An 18,641-nucleotide genomic window follows, 5' to 3' on the forward strand; every position below is an offset into this window, starting at 1 on the left:
CTTCGGAGGAAGCGACTTCGGTCCGCGGTCCCGGCGGGCTGCCCTGGCCGGAGGAGAGCGGGGTCAGCCGGCCGGGCGGTGCGGCCCGGGTCCCCCGCCCCGAGCGCGGCGCGCCCCGGCGATCGCCCTCCCGGGAGGCCCCGGCTCCCCTCGTCTAGGCTCCGGAGTCGCCCCGGGGCCGCCCGGTCGTCCAGCACGCGGCCGAGGAAGCTTCCCCACCCGCGATCTTACCTCGACGCCCCGGGGTCAGAGGGGCCCCCCAGAACTCCCGCTGTCCTCAAGGGCGGGCGGGGGGCGGCGGCCAGGGGTGCGGGCCAGCCTCGGCGGCGGGGAGAGGGTCCCTCTGCTCAGCCGAGGAAAACGACTGCTGGGTGAATCTCCCTCCCTCCCCCTGTCTCTCTCTCCCTCCTCTCCCCTCCCTCCCCTTCCTCTCTCTCTCTCTCTCTCTCTCTCTCTCTCTCTCTCTCTCTCTCTCTCTCTCTCTCTCTCTCTCTCTCTCTCTCTCTCTCTCTCACCTGAATCATCCCCCCCCCTGACCCTCAGCGCCCCCACCTCTTTTCATTTTCTGGGGAGGGAGGGCGGCGGCGGGGCCGGGACGCGGGGGGCGGCGCGCAGCCCGCAGCCTCTCCCGGGTGTGGAGAGGTGTTAATGGAGGGCTGGAGCCTCGTAAAGCGGGGCGCGTCTGGAGGCGGGCGCGGGAGGGGGAGCCCTCCACCCCCCCAGCTTCGCCCTTCTGGAGCTGGTGTCTAAAAGACGCCGCGGCCGGCGCGTGGGGTGTGGACGGGGACCGGCTGCGCTGCCCTGGCTCCCCGCCGCGCCCAGCCTTCGGACCCCGAGCCTCCCCGGCGCGCCCGGGCTCCGCGCGCCCCGTGCGCCCGCCGTTCCGGGGCGGGCGTGGGGGACGGGACTGGGTCGGAGCGGGGTCCGGGGCCCGCGCAGCTCTTCCGCTCCGCCCCACCCGGGAGGTGGACGGGGAGAAGCGTGCGATCCACCCCGGCAGTCCCGGCGCTCCCGGGGGCCGCGGCTCCGGGCGGCGGCGCCGTTACCTGCTCCCAGGCGCCGAGGGGCGGCGGCGCCCCGGGGGCCGCGGCGCGGCCGGAGGGAGAGTGGCGGCGGCGGCGGGCGGGGGGCTGCGGGACGGCCCCGCTCCTCCGCCCTGGAGACCCTCCCAGGCAGGGGGCGCGCTGGCGGGGAAGGGCGCGCGCGGCGGCACTGGCTCCCCGCAGAGGGCGGGAGCCCCGGGGCTGCGGCGTCCCCCCCACCTCCGGGCCGTCGGCGAAAACTGGGCACGCGGGGTCCTGCGGGAGCGATCCCGAGTCCCGGGTTCCTCTTTCTGTTCTAGAATCCCAACGTGGCTCCCGGCGGACTCGAGAGAGAGCACCCCTCCCCCCACGCGGGAACACGCCGCTTTCCGAACTGGCTCCACCAGCACCTTGGCCCCGCCGGCTGACCTGCGACCTCCCCCGCCTCCACCGCCGCGTCTCCACCGCGTCCTCAGCCGGGCGCAGCCGGCGTGCCGGCCATCGAACCCGGCGTGATCTCACCCGGCCCCGACCCCGAGCGAAAGTGTGAACCTGGTCGGGTCTCGAGCCGTCTGAGGAACCTGATGAGGATGAGCGTGTCACACGCGCGCGCACACACAGGCACACCTACGCACGCACTTCTCACGCGTTTCGGGAGGGAGGGAGGGAGGGTGCGATCCCTTCGAATCTCCCAATGCCTTGCAATCCCTGGTTCTGTTGGCACCCACGTTTCAGGGGGGGAAATCCCCCCGGTCCGACTTATCTTTTCTTTTTAATCAGGTGTCCAACCTCAACCCTGTTTCGGGGGACAGGGGTTCGGCCGGCTGGCACACAGCGGGGTACCTGGCAAGCCCGGCTCTGGCTACATCCATACAGCTGTGGGTTCTTCAGCCACTGGGCTCAGAAACCAGGGTCTTCCAAGGTCACCCCCGCCCCGCCACTCACACAAATACACTTTAACATTGACTTTCTGCGGGCACCCAGCCCAGTTCCTCTCGGTAGACCACCTTGAGCCATGGACGAGAGTGGAAGGACGAGGACTGGCAGGCTTGGGCAGGGACTGGGGCTCCGGTTGACCAGCAGAGATGTCTTTCAGCTTCACCCCAGCCTTGTCTGGAGGCAAGGACTCCAAGATCCACTAATGGTTTTGATGATGGAACTGTGTGTGCCAAGCAGACCTCGCCAACACCTCTGGCAAAGGCTTCCCTCGCCAGGGCCAAGACGGGCGTCCCCTTGCCTGGTCACTGGGGGCTCCAAACACACCCTATTTGGGAGTTCCAGGTATTGCTTTAAAAACAAAACAACCACAACAACAAAAAACAACAACAAAGTCCTTCTCTCTGTGTTGGTCTACCAGGCAGTGTGAGCCTGTAAGGCCTCCCGCTGGCCTCCAGGATGGCAGAGGCCACGACGCTGTCCCTGCCACGGGAAGACCTACATTCAGCTCAGAGGTCTGTCCCTTCCCTGATCCAACCCCCTTTACCCTGGATTAGAAATAATCTAGAAACCACCATTCCCTTGATTCCTTGCTCCTTGGAAGGAGTTTTTGGAAGGCTTGAGATTGGAGGGGTCCCAGAGCTGACTTAAAGGGGCGGGGGAATCTCCCTTCTGGGCATCACATGTATGTGTGTACACACACCTAACAAGAAATGGAGATGTTTACAATCTGTGAATACGATATAGCTTACACCTCTGGCGGCAGGGCCCATCTATGTGGCCCCCCCACTACTTCAAACTACAGACTGCCCCCCCCCCACCATCACAGCGAACGTCAGACCTCTGCCCGGGTGTCAGGTCCTGGGAAGGGGAGGAGACTCCTCCACTCCCCAGGGGCTCCTTCACTGTCCTGACAGCAAGGTTTGATGTCCGCCAGCACCCACTCCAGGGAAATCCAAATATGGGCTGCCTTCTCTGCCTGAGCCTTGGCCTCTGCCAGCAGTGCCCCTGGCACTGGGGAGAGGAGCAGTTTTGACTTATTTTCATCCACCAAGGGGATTTCTTAAAACTGAACTTTCTCAGGACTCCTTTTCTTTTTATTTTAAAAATTCTAATGTATAGAGGGGTTACAGTTATATTCACCAGGTAGTAGGTGCATTATTTGACACCCCTTCTTGTGTTTTGGTCAGGACTCCTTTTCTAAACGAACTTTCTTACTGCTTCCCTAGTTACTCTACAAAGATGCTTTTCTTCTCTTTTCTCTTTCTGTGAGTACAATTCCCTCCCCACCAAACCCCCCTCACCTTGCTGGCAGAGAGAGAGGGGGTGGGGACCAAGGCAGTGGGTGGGTTGCTTTTTTTCCCTCAGCTCACTGTCCTTGGACTTTCTTAAGGCTAGAGCTCTACCACTTCAGTCACAGCACCACTTCTGGCTTTTTTTTATTTATGTGGTTCCAAGGAATCGAACCCAGGTCTTCACACATGCTAGGTGAGCACTCTACCACTAGGCCAAACTCTGGGCACCCAAGTGGGCTGCTTTTTGACCTGAGAATGTTCTACAAACTGGCTCCCAAGGAACCCTCATGTCCTTCTGGAAAGATTTATTGCCAGCTCCTCTAATCCCTCCCTTTAAAGCCAGGCACAAGGCCAGGCCCACAAACACCTAAATCCCCTTACCACCTCCAGAGGAAGAAGGTTCCTTGGGCACAAAATTGCCAACAGTTTTTGGAGACAATTTGACATTTTAACACACACACACACACATTCATGTGTTTTACAATTAAACAAAACCTATTATTTTGAAGTGCAGGTGACAGAAGGCACTAGAACTCTTTGGTTAACCCACATCTGAAAGCTTGGTGCCAAGGCTTGGTGCCATTGGAGAGTGTGAAGGCAAGGCCCGGCTGCTTAGGAACTCCCCTCAAAGGGAAGGGGAAAGGTGAAGATCACCCCTCTTAAAGGGCTCCCCCAGGCTTTCCTGACCTACTTCCAGGACTGGCTACAGTGTGATGGGAGCCATTATTCTCAAGGGCAAGCTAGAAGAAGGTACCGGAAGAAAGGTCCATGTGAGCTGAAGACCATTCCCTCCCAGGAACATGACCACAGTGCAAGAAATTTAGGAAAAAGTGACCGAAGGTCTAAGGAGAGACTCACACAGGAAGTGTTCCAAGAAAGTGGAGGAAAGTGATGAGAGAGGTGAGACTTCTCCAGTGGCCTGACCCCTCATGTCAAGAGAATTTCAAGGTTTCATGGAAGGAACCTTTGGAGGAGGAGGACATTTCTTGTCACAGAATGGAACTTCTCTGGGACATTCGTCTGTTCAAAGCACAGCATAGCCTGGTATCAATTTCCTTAAAGCTTCGGATATAAATCAAATGAGGACCACAAACAACCATGTGCCAGTAACTCTCGGATTGCTAACACAAAACTGTAAAACAAGGAGGACTCAGGGAAATGCAGGGCCACTTGTGTGTGATCCTGCTGCTCTCTGCATTACTGGCACCGCCATTCTTTTCTTCATGTGTTTTTGATGTGTGTTTGATTATGAGGCAAACAGATAGGAAAACTAATGACCAATCTAGCCCTTCATAAACACATAGCATGGGTGAGTTTTTCCGATTTATCTAGGTTGTTTGAGTATATGTATTTAATATGAAACTGATATTCAGTGACTAACAACAGAGAACACAAATTATGGTTCGAGGCTTCACTTGTTTATATATTTATTTATTAAATAAAGGTTCAACTCAAGAAGAGAGATACAGTTGTCAAACGTAAAAATAAGAATTGAACTGCTTCTTTTTAGACGGGTCTTTGACATTGACTTGACCATATGGACACTGCAAAAGAAATCACACAAATGATTATTGAATTATGTAACTATAATCTCTAAAAAGCACACATTTTATGGTGAACAGAAGACACTGTTAAGAATGGTGTATAGATCATTTGATCTATCAAGTCTTGAACCCTGAAGAGAGTAATGGCAACCTCAAGCAAATGGTCCTAATTAGTGCAGAAGCCATTTCCGAAATACATCCCTCGAACATTAGAAATTTTGCTGTCAAACTCCACTCTTTAAAAAAAAATCCTCAAGTCCTCAATTTACACAAAGCTCTCATGCATTTGATTAGAAACAGCTAGTGGCACAGGTAGGAAAACACACTAAGTGTTCCAATAGTATTTACATTAGTGTCGATTCCTTAATTATAAAGTGGTCCAACCAAAGGAAATAACACCTTCTTGAAACAGAACATAAAAAGACCTCTGCAAGCAGAGAATATCTGTTTATAATCTTAATCTTAAGAAAAAGAGAGGGAAGAAAGGAAGGGAGAGGAGGAGGAGGAAGGGAGGGAGACAGTGTGAGGTTGAGAGGCCAGCAGAAAGAGAAATGGAAAAAGGGAGACAGAGGGAGGGAGAAAAGAAAAGGAGGAAGAAAAGGGGACAGAGAGAGAGGGAAGGGGAGAAAGAGGAGGGGTACAAGAGTGGGGGGGGCAAAAAAGGGATGAGAAAATATTATTGGAAGGAAACTCACTTCTCAATGCTGGTAAAATTTCTATTCATTCAAATTAAGAAAAAGAAAAAAAGCTTTCTAGGGTCTAGTTTGCAATATTCTTGATTTCTCTTCCTGCCTTCTTTGTACCTGCCTAATGAACCCAATTTACTTGAAACTTCATGAGTTTCCTTGTAATAAAGAGCTCCCATGAATTTTTTTTTTTTGAGGATCTGATGCTTACTTGCAAGGAAACATTACACAATTCCATTAACTTTAAAGGTCCTAGGTTGATAGTAAGGGCTTCGGTGTCCTTTGCTAAAGTAGCTTACAGAAAGTGCATTCCAGGTCTATTTTTGCTTTTTATTTGACTTGTTTTTCAAATAATAAGCATTTACGAAGTTACAGACGCTGGGCATACTGCTGCTATGATGTGGGGTTATTACTCACATGTCTGCAGGCAGAGCCACAGCAAGAGCCCCTCTGCAAGTGAGCCAGTCTTGTGAACACCGTATAGCCGGTAGCTGGGTCTACATAGCTTAGCTGGCCAGCCTGCAGAGTAATACGATAAAGCGATTCATTAATCTTCATTAATGCTCATCATATCTCTTTGCTCTGCTCTTAAAATACTGCAGAAATAATTTTTGAAAAAACGGTATGAAATTTCTTCCCAGCAATTTCAGCTGCACCTGCAATTAAAGACTGAATGCATTTTGACATTTTACACAGTTGAACTCCATATGATTAAAAGAGGAAATATATAGTTTGGGGGTGGGGTGAGAGACGTTAATGGGGAAACAAGAAGTCCCCTATACCTCCTATGTGGCTACTGCTCTGAAATTTTTCATTTGGTTCCTAAGTAACAAGCTAAATAACAGATGATTTTAAGAGCACAAGAGGCTGAAAATGAACTTTTGCTCAGAAGTGGCAGTTGTAACTTCACTACCTACAACACAGGGATAATGATTCAGACTTACAGAAAGGTGCTAATCAAAACCAACAGTCCTCACAAGAAACTTTCCCTCTTATTGCACACTTTTCTATACCTTCACGATGCATTACTCCACTGCACGTTTTACACGGTTTATTTTTTTTTTCGCCCCCAGACTGCTATTTGCTCCATTTTGAAGTGGAAAAAAAGTTTTAACATATCAACACTCACTGCTTTCAGAAGTTTGATGAAAAGCAACTTTTAGTATGCTACTTCAAATGTGGAGAAATGGCCTTCTACCCTGCATTTAAAGGTGGTTTTCAAAAAAAAAAATCTGCAGAACTCTGTGTCAAGGCGAAGGGAACTTACTAGAACTTCTGTGGACGTGGGTCATTCGAGGGAATTTTATTTATCCTTGAGACGTTGTTGAGGAACTTTCCCCAGGAGCTTTTTATACAAACCCCTAACCATTAGTAACTCAAGCGCAGCACTACTAGATAAAGCTTCTTTCATTCAAGTACGAGTGACCCTGGCCTGCCTTCTGACACTGACACACTTTGGAGGACTTAGGGGTGACTTCTTCCCTTTAGTGTTCTATAATGGTGGGTGTTTTGCTCTGGTTGAGATTTGGAACCGTCTTTTGTGTAAAACAACATGGTGTGGAGCAGAAAGATGCAGCTCCCGCGCGGGTTTCCGCGGAGACACCGCAGCTCGGCCTGCGCAGGCCGGCGCGGCCCAGGAGGTCCCCAGGGCCCCGGGAATCCGGAGCCTCCGGGGTCACCGGGGCGCAGGCCGGAGCGGCCCAGGAGGTCCCCAGAGCCACGGGAATCCCGAGCCTCCGGGGTCACCGGAGCGCAGGCCGGCGTGGCCAGGTGGTCCCCGGAGCGCAGACCGGCGTGGCCCAGGTGGTCCCCAGGAATCCGGAGCCTCCGGGGTCACCGGAGCGCAGGTCGGCGCGGCCAAGTAGTCCCCAGGGTCCCGGGAATCCGGAGCCTCCGGGGTCACCGGAGCGCAGACCGGCGTGGCCCAGGTGGTCCCCAGGGCCCCGGGAATCCGGAGCCTCCGGGGTCACCGGGGCGCGGGCCGGGAGGACTGTCCCGGGACTTCGCTTCCCGGCCCGGGCACAGGAGAGCTCCTGGCCCCGGCGGCCCCTCCGCCGCGTCTGGGGAGGGCCGGGCCGCGGCTGCAGCGCGCTGCGCCCCTCGGAGCGCGCCTGCTAGGCTGCCTGCGCCGGCTCCGCCCCGAGCGGCGACTCCGGGCCCGCGGGCAGGGTGACTGCAGAAGGAGCCGCCCGCGACACGGACACGGGTGGGCGAACGCGCGGATCCTGGGGAGAGGCGCCCCGAGGTCACGCGGGCGCACACGCCGGGGGGGTGCGCGCGCGCGCCCAGCCACGCGGGGGGGAACCGCGGTTGAGCGGGCGTGGGAAGGACGACGTCTGCCCCGCTCCTCGCGAGTGGGGGCCGCGGGCCGAGGAGCGGAAGTGCGCCGAGCTTTCCCGGGCTGCCAGTCGCGGCCGGGCGCGCCCGCGGCCCGGAGACGTCCCCGCCTCCACTCCTCCTCCCGCAGGGCCACACCCGGAGCACTGTCACTCCGGGCGGACCCTCGTCAACCCGAGAAACCGAGGCGGGGGAGGGAAGCGAGGGCGCGGAGGCGGACGCCGGGCGGACGCCCCTCCACCCCCAAGCCCCCGGACCCGAAGGTTCAGCGAGGCCGGCGCGCAGGCGCCCTGAGCGCACACGGGCCTAGGAGGAGGGCTGGGGAGGTGCGCAGGCGCACTGGGCATGCTCGGATCCAGGGTGGAAGGGCGGGGCCCACCGGGAGCGCATGCGCAGAGGTACGGAAGGGGCAGGGGGGGCCAAGCGGAGCGCACTCGGACTCGGGCGTGCGCGGCGGTGGGACGGGGACGCGCGTGCGCGGAGGTGGGCGGGGCGGGCAGCTCGGGGCCTCACCGCGCACGCGGCGTGGTGCAGCTCCGCTATCCGCCGCTCCGCCGCCGTGAGCTCCCGGCCCTCGGGCCGCGCCACGGGCCTGCGGGTGGTGGAGCCGCCGCCACCGTCGTCGTCTCCGTCGGGCGCCGAGCACAGGCCGGAGCGGAGCTGCTGGGGCCGCCAGCCTCTGCCGACGCCGAGAGCCGGGGGCCGCCTCCCGAGCGCGGCACCCGCCCTCGCCAGCCCCCGCCGGGCCGCCATGGCCGCCGCGGGCCTGCGGAGGCGGAGCGGCCGGGCCGGGCCGCGCGGGCCGGCGGAAATAGAAGGCGCCCTTCCTGCCTGCCCCCCTCCCCGCCTTCCCGTCCTCGCCCCCCCTTCCCACTCCCCTTCCCCCCGGCTCCCCTCCCCACCCCGCCCCGCCCATTCTTTGTATTGAGGTCCCACCCGGCAGCCCTTGACCTCGAGATCCTCCTCCCGCACCACGGTTGCTGGAAGCGAACGCAGACGCATAGATATAGAGATATATTTTTAAATTCTCAGGTGCAGTGGCCCGTGTCTGAATGAGAAGGGGGGGCTGCGTGCATGTTTGCAACATCCAAAGGGAGATGGAACTTCCTGTCTCCAAACCCTCACAAGGTTGATGATGAGAACAGCAAGCCCAGGAGGTCATCGCAGGTGCTAGAGTTAGCTCTCACCCCCTCATGGTTGAAGAGGGGTGTTGCACAGAACCCTGTTTTTATTTTTATTTATTTTTTTATTTTTTGTTCTTCAATGTGGGGAGCCCAGGGCTGGGGAGCTGACTTGGGGACATGAGATTTTGATGTTTATCCGAATTGCCAGCATGGAATCTAGGCCCTCAGCCAATCCTGTACCCGAACAGCCATTCTCTGGTGCCAGAAGATCCGTTATTGTCTTAGACCTGTTAGGCTATCTGCAAATCTGTAACAGCATTTTGGTTTGTTTTTTTTTTCAGGACTTGAACTCAGTGCCTGGAGCTGTGGTTTTGGCTTTTATGCTCTAGGACCTGAGCCACAGCTCCACTTGGGTCTTTTTGGTTGTTATCTGGAGATAAGATCTTGGAGGTCCCTGCCTAGGCTGGCTTGGAAGTTTGATCCTCAGATCTCAACCTCCTTAGTAGATAGTATTATAAGTGGGTGCTACTAGTGCTTGGCTCCATTTTTATTTTTAAAGAACTGACTGAAATAATCTTATTGATTGACCCAAAGTCCCAACGATTTAATAAATGGGAAGCGTAGTTTGCAGATAGTTGTTGGGAAAGCAGTGTTTGGAGACTGCCCAATGTTCTGGAAAAAATCAAAAGAAAAGACTTTAAAACCTGGTGTTCAACCACTACAGAAAGCAGTATGGTGGTTCATCAAAAGACTAAACATAGGGCTCCCCTGTGACCCAGCAATTCCACTACTTGGCATTTACCCAATCGTCCAGAAACAAGGGCATACTAAATCCACTAGCACAATGATGTTCATTGCAGCATTATTTACCATAGCAAAGCTATGGAACCAACCCAGATGTCCCTCAGTTGATGAGTGGATGAACAAGATGTGGTATTTATACACAATGGAATTCTATGCTGCCATCAGAAAGAATGACATTGCCCCATTTGTAAGGAAATGGAAAGACTTAGAAAAAAATATTAAGTGAAATAAGCCATACTCAAAGGATCTTAGGCTCAATGGTTTCCCTCATTTGTCATAATCAGTAGAAACCTTGGGTTCTACTAGCAGAGATTTGCAATAGAGCAACACCTAGATACATAAGGCCATATAGGATGAGGCTAAATGAAAGGCCCTCCAGGATACAGAAACAAAAGCCATATAATGAGTGATTGTTGTCCTTACTGTACTATGTTATCTCTCATCACTTTTGCTGTCCCTTGGTTATCTCATATAATTACAGTATTTCACCTTGTTATCTGATCTATTGTATATATGTTTATCTGGTTATTTGAAATTGGATAGGGAAGGGGGGCAAACAAGATGAGGGGCGGGGGTGTGGGGAGAGAAATGGGGACCATGTCATGAGAAAGGGTATCAATGTTTGTGAAGTGATGCACCTTCTATCTGGTGAATATAATGTAACCCTTCTATTACAATAAAAATTATATAAAAAAAGAATTTAAAACCTGGAAAACTCAGGCTAGATAATTGCAGAAGGCTATGGAAGGGTGAAATCAAATTTTCAATTAAAAGAGAAGTCATCTATCTCTCCTCCAACCTAAATCTCAAAGGAAAAGAAGTTTAGAGGTTCACATTTGTTGAACTGCTTTTAAAGTGAGGGGAGAGGTCTACAAATAGGCTATGCCATCAATTCCAAGGATGAAGATAGAATTTGGAAATTAAATGGTGGGAATCAGATTCAAGTGAAAAACGAACAGAGCCACTTTAGAAAGGAACATGTTACTTGAAACTGTGTTTTGGTGGAAAGGAGAGAGAAATGACTGCGTAAGTACTGAACCAAAATACTTCTGTGGTGACGCAATAGTTCTCTAAATCTTGACCATGATATGCACATGTACACATGATCTCATAGGCTCCTCATGTGTACTTGCTCCAAAGTCAGAACACTGGTTTTCACATTGTAAGTATGGGGGGATGGATCCTCGTGTTGCTAGGTGAGAAATGACATTTCTTTGCGCAAAGAAATTTCCAATTCATAAATCGGTAACTTTTAGGATTTAAAAACAATAATAAAGGTGTAATGGTTTTTGGATCACTAAATCAAGCAGAATTTTATTTCCTCATCTCCATTCCTAGGTTTAAAAATCATTCTGAAGACAGGCACTGGTGGCTCACACCTCTAATCCTAGCTACGCAGGAGGCAGAGATCATGGTTCAAAGACAACCCTGGCATAAAAATCTGTGAGACTCATCTCCAATTCACCACCAGAAAACCGGAAGTGGTGCTGTGCCTCCAGGAGTAGAGCCAGAGCGTTGAGCTGAAGAGCTCAGAGGCAGTGCCCAGACCCAGAGTTCAAGCCACTGACCACCACCACCACCAACAACAAAAAATCATTCTGAGTAGGGTGGATGTAGTGGTGCAGGCCTCTAATCCTGATGTCCCTGAGGGTGAGGCAGGGGAGAGCTCCACTTCCAGTCTGAGTTAACAACACCTCAGGGAATTCAGGCTGAGAACTCTCCTTTTGTACTGCTCATGTGTTTGCACTGCATATACTCATGTTTTTATAATTTATGTTGAAAACTTATAGAGGTAAAGAGATGAGAAAATAGCTCACCATTAACACTTATGAAATGATTGATTACAGTAACAGTTCAATATGGAGCAGATGCTCTACGCTTTTCAGTTTTCATTTGGTTTTGAGTGTGGAACATTTAGTTTTTTGTTTTTTTTTTGTTTTTTTTACAGCATTTATGTCAGGATTTGCTCTAGAAAAAGTTCTTTTGTGCTGCAATTCTACTTGTAACTTAATGGGTGGGTTTCATAACCTTTTTTTTTTTTTTTTTTTTTTTTTTTTGCCAGTCCTGGGCTTGAGCTCAGGGCCTGAGCACTGTCCTTGGACTTTCTCAAGGCTAGAGCTCTACCACTTGAGCCTCAGCACCACTTCCGGCTTTTTTTCTATGTATGTGGTACCAAGGAATCAAACCTTGGTCGTCATGCATGCTAGGCAAGCACTTTAACCACTAGGCCAAACTCCCGGCCCCAGGTTTCATAAACTTTTAATTTAGGATGAGGATGTTTATGTTGATATTGAACATGCTTGTTTTGTGAGGGGGCAGTTTTCAGGGAATTGTGACTCCCATGGTGTCTTTTACATTGTGTGTGTGTGTGTGTGTGAGTACAGGCCCCAATACTGGGGCTTACACTAAAGGACTAAGTTCTGTTTCTTAGTTTTTTACTCAAGGCTGGATCTGTACCTCTTGAGCCACAGCTCTGCTTCTACTTTCTGCTAGTTAACTGGAGGTAAAAGTCTCATGGACTTTCCTGCCCAAGCTGACTTCAAACTATAATCTTCAGATCTCAGCTTCCTGAGTAGCTTGGATTTACAGGCATGAGCCACCAGCACTCAGCCGTTTATATTAATTTTAAATTAAATACGGTAGGACTCTATAGGATTTAAGATAAGCATATACAGTCATATAACTCAACCTGATTATAATGAAAGGGGTGTGTTTGTGCATGTGTGCATGCACGTATATTTATGTGGACATATACCCATGTACACACACAGACACGGTGTCTGACTTGATGTGGTAGTCTGTGGCCAAGACTCACTCTTCATGCTGATTTCCGCTTTGCCTCTTCTGCTTTGATTCACTTTTCAGCCAGGCTTTTTTCTTTTTCCTGCATTGGTGAAGGATTGCTGCATACAGCTCCTCCATGTCTTTGATTCTCATCCCTCTCAGACAGAGAAACAAAACTTTGTGATGAGGCTTTGGGGCTGGAGAAGTTGTTTTTCTCTCCCAGAAGTCTGAACAGCCACATCTTCATCCTAGGCACATTCCTGAACTACCTCACCAATACGAGTTGCACAAATCCAACAGGCAAGTCCTGTGGGCCCATGGCCAGAAGTGGCCCGGCCCGTGTTAGGACCGAAGGCAGAGATACACATGCACACCCGTGTGAACTCCAATAGCAAAATAAACTTGTGCAGCCCATTCAGTCAGCTCGTATGGTAAAATATCTCCCTGCTCCTCTGGTCCCCCTCTGGAAGTCTTTCCTTTGGTTTCCCACAGTGCCCTAGTTTCTTATGTAGGGATATTTTTTTGTCATTGTTTACCCAAAATACCATAGAAAAACAATGGAAGGTGTTATTTTCTTTATTGTGTCTCCATAGCTCATCCCCTGCTTTTTTGTGGAGTTCTGTGGTTCACTCAGAACAATGAGTGACAGATTTAGGATTGTATAAGTGAGTCAGTAGTACTTCATTCTCAAATTCATATTCCTAATGACTGGGTAAAAGTGTCATATGAAATTTTAATTTTCTATATATAATATTGAACATTTGCAAATGCAATAGAAATTCTTTTTTTTTTTTTGCCAGTCCTGGGGCTTGAACTCAGGGCCTGATCGCTGTCCGTGGGCTTCTTCAAAGCTAGCACACTGCCACTTGAACCTTAGCACCACTTCTAACTTTTTCTATGTATGTGGTACTGAGGAATCGAACCCCTGTCTCTGTGCATGCTAGGCAAGCATTCTACCACTAGGCCAAACTCATGGCCCAGAAAGTCATGTTTTTGAAGAACAAAGTGAAAAATAGTAACTCCGAAGCTCTACTAAATAAATGATTTGCTCCAAGTCCTTGAAATTGACTTTAAATGTTATCTTTTAATGCATGTGAATATACAGAGCTGCAAGGAGATAAACTAGTGTCGCAAAGCCACCAGCAGATTTCTTGTCGATAGACTGCCTATTGTATTCCATTCCTTTTGGACACCAATTTATGTATTTGATGTTTTTCAAATAGCTCAACAGTGTTATGGCATGTCATGCTCCGTGCTGAAATGCATTTTCACTACCAATTCTTATGATTGAGAGCAAACGCTACCTGCCCCCAAGGTTGTCTATGTGGAATTTTTTGGTCATTTAATCAGACATCCAATAGCACACTTTATTTCACAAAACTGGTCTTATAAAACTCTTTAGGGAATTATAACCATTTCTATTTGCAAGCCGAGCAAATCTCTGCTGACTTCACAGTGGCTGCCATTCCATCAGCCGTGCATGTCTGGAGCAGGGGCTGCATTTGGCTCTTTTCATTCTGTTTCGTTGTCATCCTGGCCAAGGCTAGAAGTGAATGTAGCCATTTGCTCACCCATTGGCTCTCTCAATGCCTTTCACCTTCAGCGCCAATCCGAGTCCAAGTATCAGGAAATGTTGGAGACCCACTGTGAAATCCAGGCTAAAACTCCAGGCTGCTTTTAAACTGGTAGATCCATCTACTCTTCAAAGCTTGACTTCATGGATCCTAAGTATGTGTGTGTGTGTGTGTGTGTGTGTGTGTGTGTGTGTGTTGCTCCTAAGGTTTGAAATTCAGAATTTGGGTGGGCTGGGTCTCTGAGCTTTTTGCTCAAGACTAGTGCTCCACCACTTGAGCCACAACTCCATTTGGGGCTTTTTGGCATTTAATTGGAGAGAAGAGTCTCACAGCTGGCTTCACGCCTCAGTTCTCAGCCTCTTGCGTAGCTAGGATTACAGGTGTGAGCTGGCACCCAGATCAATTCTTCAACGTTGTGTTGTGACAGTGATTGTTTCTCTGACTTCTCTAAAGGTCTGCCTTCCTTCTCCTCTTTCGGACTTGTTGGTTTTCCTCAGGCTTCTCCCGCAGTCCTCAGCCCATGGGCCTGGGACTTAAAAATCTCTGCCTGATGGTCCAAGCTTTTGAGAGCAATACATTCATGTAGAGGCCTGCTGGCTGAGTAGAATTCAGCTAAAAGCACTCCAAATTCCTCATGCCCGAAATGCATTTACTTATCATTACTTTTGAAATCTTACTTCTCCCTTTGTTTTCTGTTTTAAAGGCACAGCTGCCTCACCGTCTGCTATGAAGATGTCAGAGGGATTTGGAACTCGCATCTCCCTTTCAGACCATCACCAAGTCCAGCAGGTGTTACTTGTAGGTAAAACCCTTTAACTTTCAGATTTGTCAAAAATGTTTCATGTTCTTTTTGTTCTGTCATTGCTGTAGTTCTTTATCATTTCTTCCCTTTAGCCACAGATGGAACAGAATGGTTCGTTGATGTGATAATGCATCATGTGGCCTCACTATGTTTCAGAGCCCTCTGCTCCATGCCAGTGGTTTATTGTTCAGAGGTTATGTGTGCTTTTCACTGTAACAAGACATCCCCTCCTCCTTTCCACCTCAAACTTCCTTCTTTTTCGCTTCCTAAAGTTACTGCACCTGACCTTAGGCCTCTGCCCACATCACCTTCTGCACTGAGTTTTGTTACTGACATGTCTCCTTGTCCCCCCTCCCCAGTTCCATGTTCCTTCACTGTCCCACCACAAGCCTCTGTGACATCCACAGTTTGATTGCCTTGGTGCCTCCCTCTTGCATAATTTTACGCTTGCGAGTTTTTCTTCTCTGCCAGACTCTGAGGGCTGGAAGGGTAGGACTGTCTTATCTTTGTATCTGCAGGCGCATACGTTCATACGTAGGAAATGGGGCAGTCAGAAACAAATGCAGAGACCACAGACCTTGTTTAAAGCATCGATGAATGAATGATGGCAGCCCGTACCCATCCATCTGAATCCTGTTTCCTACTCCTTGGTGAAGCATCCTTACTGGGTCTCACCCAACACATCCGGGCTTCTGTGAGTCTGAATACTGAGACAAGGTTACTGTGATTTTAGTTGGCAATTCATTAAAGAAGCCTCCCCTAAGCTGTCATCGCGTTAATGGTCTACGTACAGCTGCGTTCCAAATGAAGTGAGTCTGTGTTGACTGTGAAGCGCAGCCTTGCTCACTCTCAGCCATCATTCCAGGGATACACTACAGGCCCACAGAATATCTAGGCTAATGACTTCTAGCCCTTTTGTTATGCAAGGCTTGGAAATGATTCCTATGTTTACCTCTTTCAATCTTAGCTGGACAAGCTCCAGGAAGAACATGGCTTAAAAAACAAAACAAAACAAGAGAGAGGCTCTTTTCACATTAGTAAATGGACCCATACAGTGCTTTGAAATCATATGGATGGCGTGATTTTCTAGGCCTTCCCACACACCCACACATTTGTAACAGAGATCGTGGTGAAGGGCATAAATGCAACGTGCAAATCAAAACATGGTTGTCTGAGCTCTCGTGGCTGCCGGAGGGAGAAAAGCATGTCCGCTGTTCCATGACAGGAATGAAAGGCACACTGAGTTTTAGCCAGACAACCCTGACATTGACATGTATGACTAGCACAGCGAATGTGGGCCATGTTAATATCTTCCCAGTGGCGAGAAGGAGTGATATGCCTCAGTGATCCACTCAGCATGTGCAACCCCTGTAGGTTTTCTACAGGTGTAAGGATGATGGGTCTTTGAAATCTTGTGGAACGTGATTCCTCCACGTCCAGTTAGAGTGTTGTGTTGCGGCGTGAGTTGTCATGTCTGGGCAATCCTGTACTCGTCAGCTGCTCCATCCCGTTGTGTTTAGTGACAGCACATTTTGGGCAACATTGTTACGAATGAAACCTGTCTGCATCATATTATGGGACCAAGAGTCACAGAAAAATCTGAGTTTCATGGCTGACTGAACACTACAAAGTGTGTGTTTGTACCTACACTTGACTTCTGCAATAGTCCACGGTGTATTTGGAAGGCAATTATGTAACTCATTTACCAGCCCAAGTTCTATGGCAGTAGAGATATGTGAACTCTGACCTGAGACTAACCCACGAGCCAGCGAATGAATAGACCTGGCATTGAATCTTCACTGTTATATCCAGTTTCTAGTTCTGCGGCATTAGGATTGTTTAGCCTGTGAACCCATGCTTTGTCCCCTGTGGGATGTGAATAGCATCCCAGCACTGAGTTAGGATTGCTGTCAAATTGGCCAGTGTACCAGGCATCTAGGAGGGTGCTTACCACATGGTACTAGCTGATAAACGTTCACTTTTGTGAACGCATGCACTCGTGTCTATGTCTTTTTTACATATGAGTCTTCAGCTCCTTAATAATTCACTTTCGTACTTTTACTGTCAATTCCAATGACACAAGGCTTAGCCTGGATGAATAAATAGTAATCATGTATTTTGGGTGCTGGCCCTGAGAACTTGAACTCAGGGCTTTTCTCATTAATGGCTGGGCTGTACCACGTGAGCTATACCTCCTCTTTTAGCATTTTACTAGTTTATTGGAGATAAAATTCTCTGATTTTGCCTGCCTGGGCTGGCTTCAAACTGTGATTCTCAGATCTAAGCTTCCTGAGTAGCTGGGATTATGGACGTGACTCAGTGGTGCCTAGCAACTACTAAGTTTTTATTAATACATGATAAAAACTCAAAAAGCCTTGAACTCAGGAAGCTAAGAGTAAAAGGATGGTGGTCAGGGGCTTAGGAGAGGGAAACAGAGAGGTATGAGTTAAAGGCTGCAGAACTTCATTTCTTCATTTCTTCACATTAGAAAGAAGTGCCTACAGTTAATGATAATACCTTGTGTATTTGGAAATTGTTAAGAGAGTAAATCTTAAGTGTTCTTACTTGGCAAAAAATATGAAGATATAGAATGCCAAGCATATCATAAATATAAACATACATATAATATCACATCGTACACTATATATACATACACACAAATACATATGTAGTACACAGACATATACTATATACTATATAAAGGTATAAAACATCTGTATAAGATTATATGGTAGATGTACTATATATGTATGTATACACACACGTGTATATATGTTAATTCTTCTACTTTAGGAAATTTGAGGCATAAGAAGAAAGTGTGTTCTTTATTCATGTGTGTGTGTGTGTGTGTGTGTGTGTGTGTGTGTGTGTGTGTGTGTGTATTGGTCTCTGTTTCACATGGGAGAACTGAGGGTTCAGAGTGCTAAGCAATTGACCCAAGTTCACCTCCTAGGAAGTGGCCGGGCTGGAACTGGAACCCTATCATCTGACTCTGAATTTAGCATATCCTTAAATAAATTTAAGTGCCCTGAAACCTTATTCTTTTAGAAAATAATTTAGTGTCAATTTAGTCACCAAACTTCATCTATTTTTTTATAACGTGTCTTTCTTCTTTTGAATCCACATTGTAGTCCAATATGAGTCATTCATTATCTTTTCACACTTAAGTTATTGCAAAATCTTCTTAAATTAGAGTTACTTTGTCCATTTTTGTCCCTGAATTTATTCTTATCACTATTGTCAAAGTAACAATACTGGCACACTGTTTCTATTGTCATTTTCTGGTTCAAAAATCCCAATGCCACAAGTCTACAGATAAGGTAAAATACGAACTCATTAGGCAGGCACTCGTGACACTCCCACACTTTGACCCCTGAAAGGCCTTTCCAATCGTATGTCTTGTTACTCTCTGGGTCATGCACTCTCTTCTACTCAGGCTAATCTACCCAATCTCTCCTAAATTTCTCATGTTGCAGACATGGTGTTTTGTCTCCCCATTCCCCTATTTTGTCTTATTGTCTATCTCTCCCTCACGGACCTCTGAGCTAAGTCTTATCAGATCCTAACTCTTGGAAATCCCACTTTCCTTGCCATTAATAGATTTATGTGAGCAGGTGAACAATGATACATGAACAGACGCTGGAAAGGGCCCTACTGGAAAAGGTTTTCTTATGCTCATAATAAGACTATAGAAAATGCCTTTTTTCCTAGGATATGGCAAAGCAGGTATTCT

General features: G+C 49.1%; 1 protein-coding gene and 1 long non-coding RNA gene across 2 annotated transcripts; one reads left to right on the top strand and one right to left on the bottom strand.

Moving 5' to 3' along the window:
* Positions 1-4,668: 4,668 nt before the first annotated feature.
* Positions 4,669-8,573, bottom strand: C10H1orf53 (chromosome 10 C1orf53 homolog). Its single transcript, XM_090339967.1, has 3 exons — positions 8,334-8,573; positions 5,901-6,002; positions 4,669-4,797 (listed from the first exon to the last, which is right to left on the bottom strand). The coding sequence occupies exons 1-3, from the start codon at positions 8,571-8,573 to the stop codon at positions 4,726-4,728; spliced, it is 414 nt and encodes a 137-aa protein (XP_090196093.1). The 3' UTR covers positions 4,669-4,725.
* A 1,785-nt stretch (positions 8,574-10,358) lies between these two features.
* On the top strand, positions 10,359-15,635 carry LOC150058583 (uncharacterized). Its single transcript, XR_016536806.1, has 3 exons — positions 10,359-11,191; positions 14,810-14,904; positions 15,427-15,635. It is a non-coding gene; the product is annotated as an uncharacterized LOC150058583 (long non-coding RNA).
* The last annotated feature ends 3,006 nt before the right edge of the window (positions 15,636-18,641 follow it).

Source organism: Megascapheus bottae, chromosome 10 (assembly GCF_031878675.1).
Source record: "Megascapheus bottae isolate mThoBot1 chromosome 10, mThoBot2.hap1, whole genome shotgun sequence".
In the NCBI taxonomy this organism is placed as follows: Eukaryota; Metazoa; Chordata; class Mammalia; order Rodentia; family Geomyidae; genus Megascapheus; species Megascapheus bottae.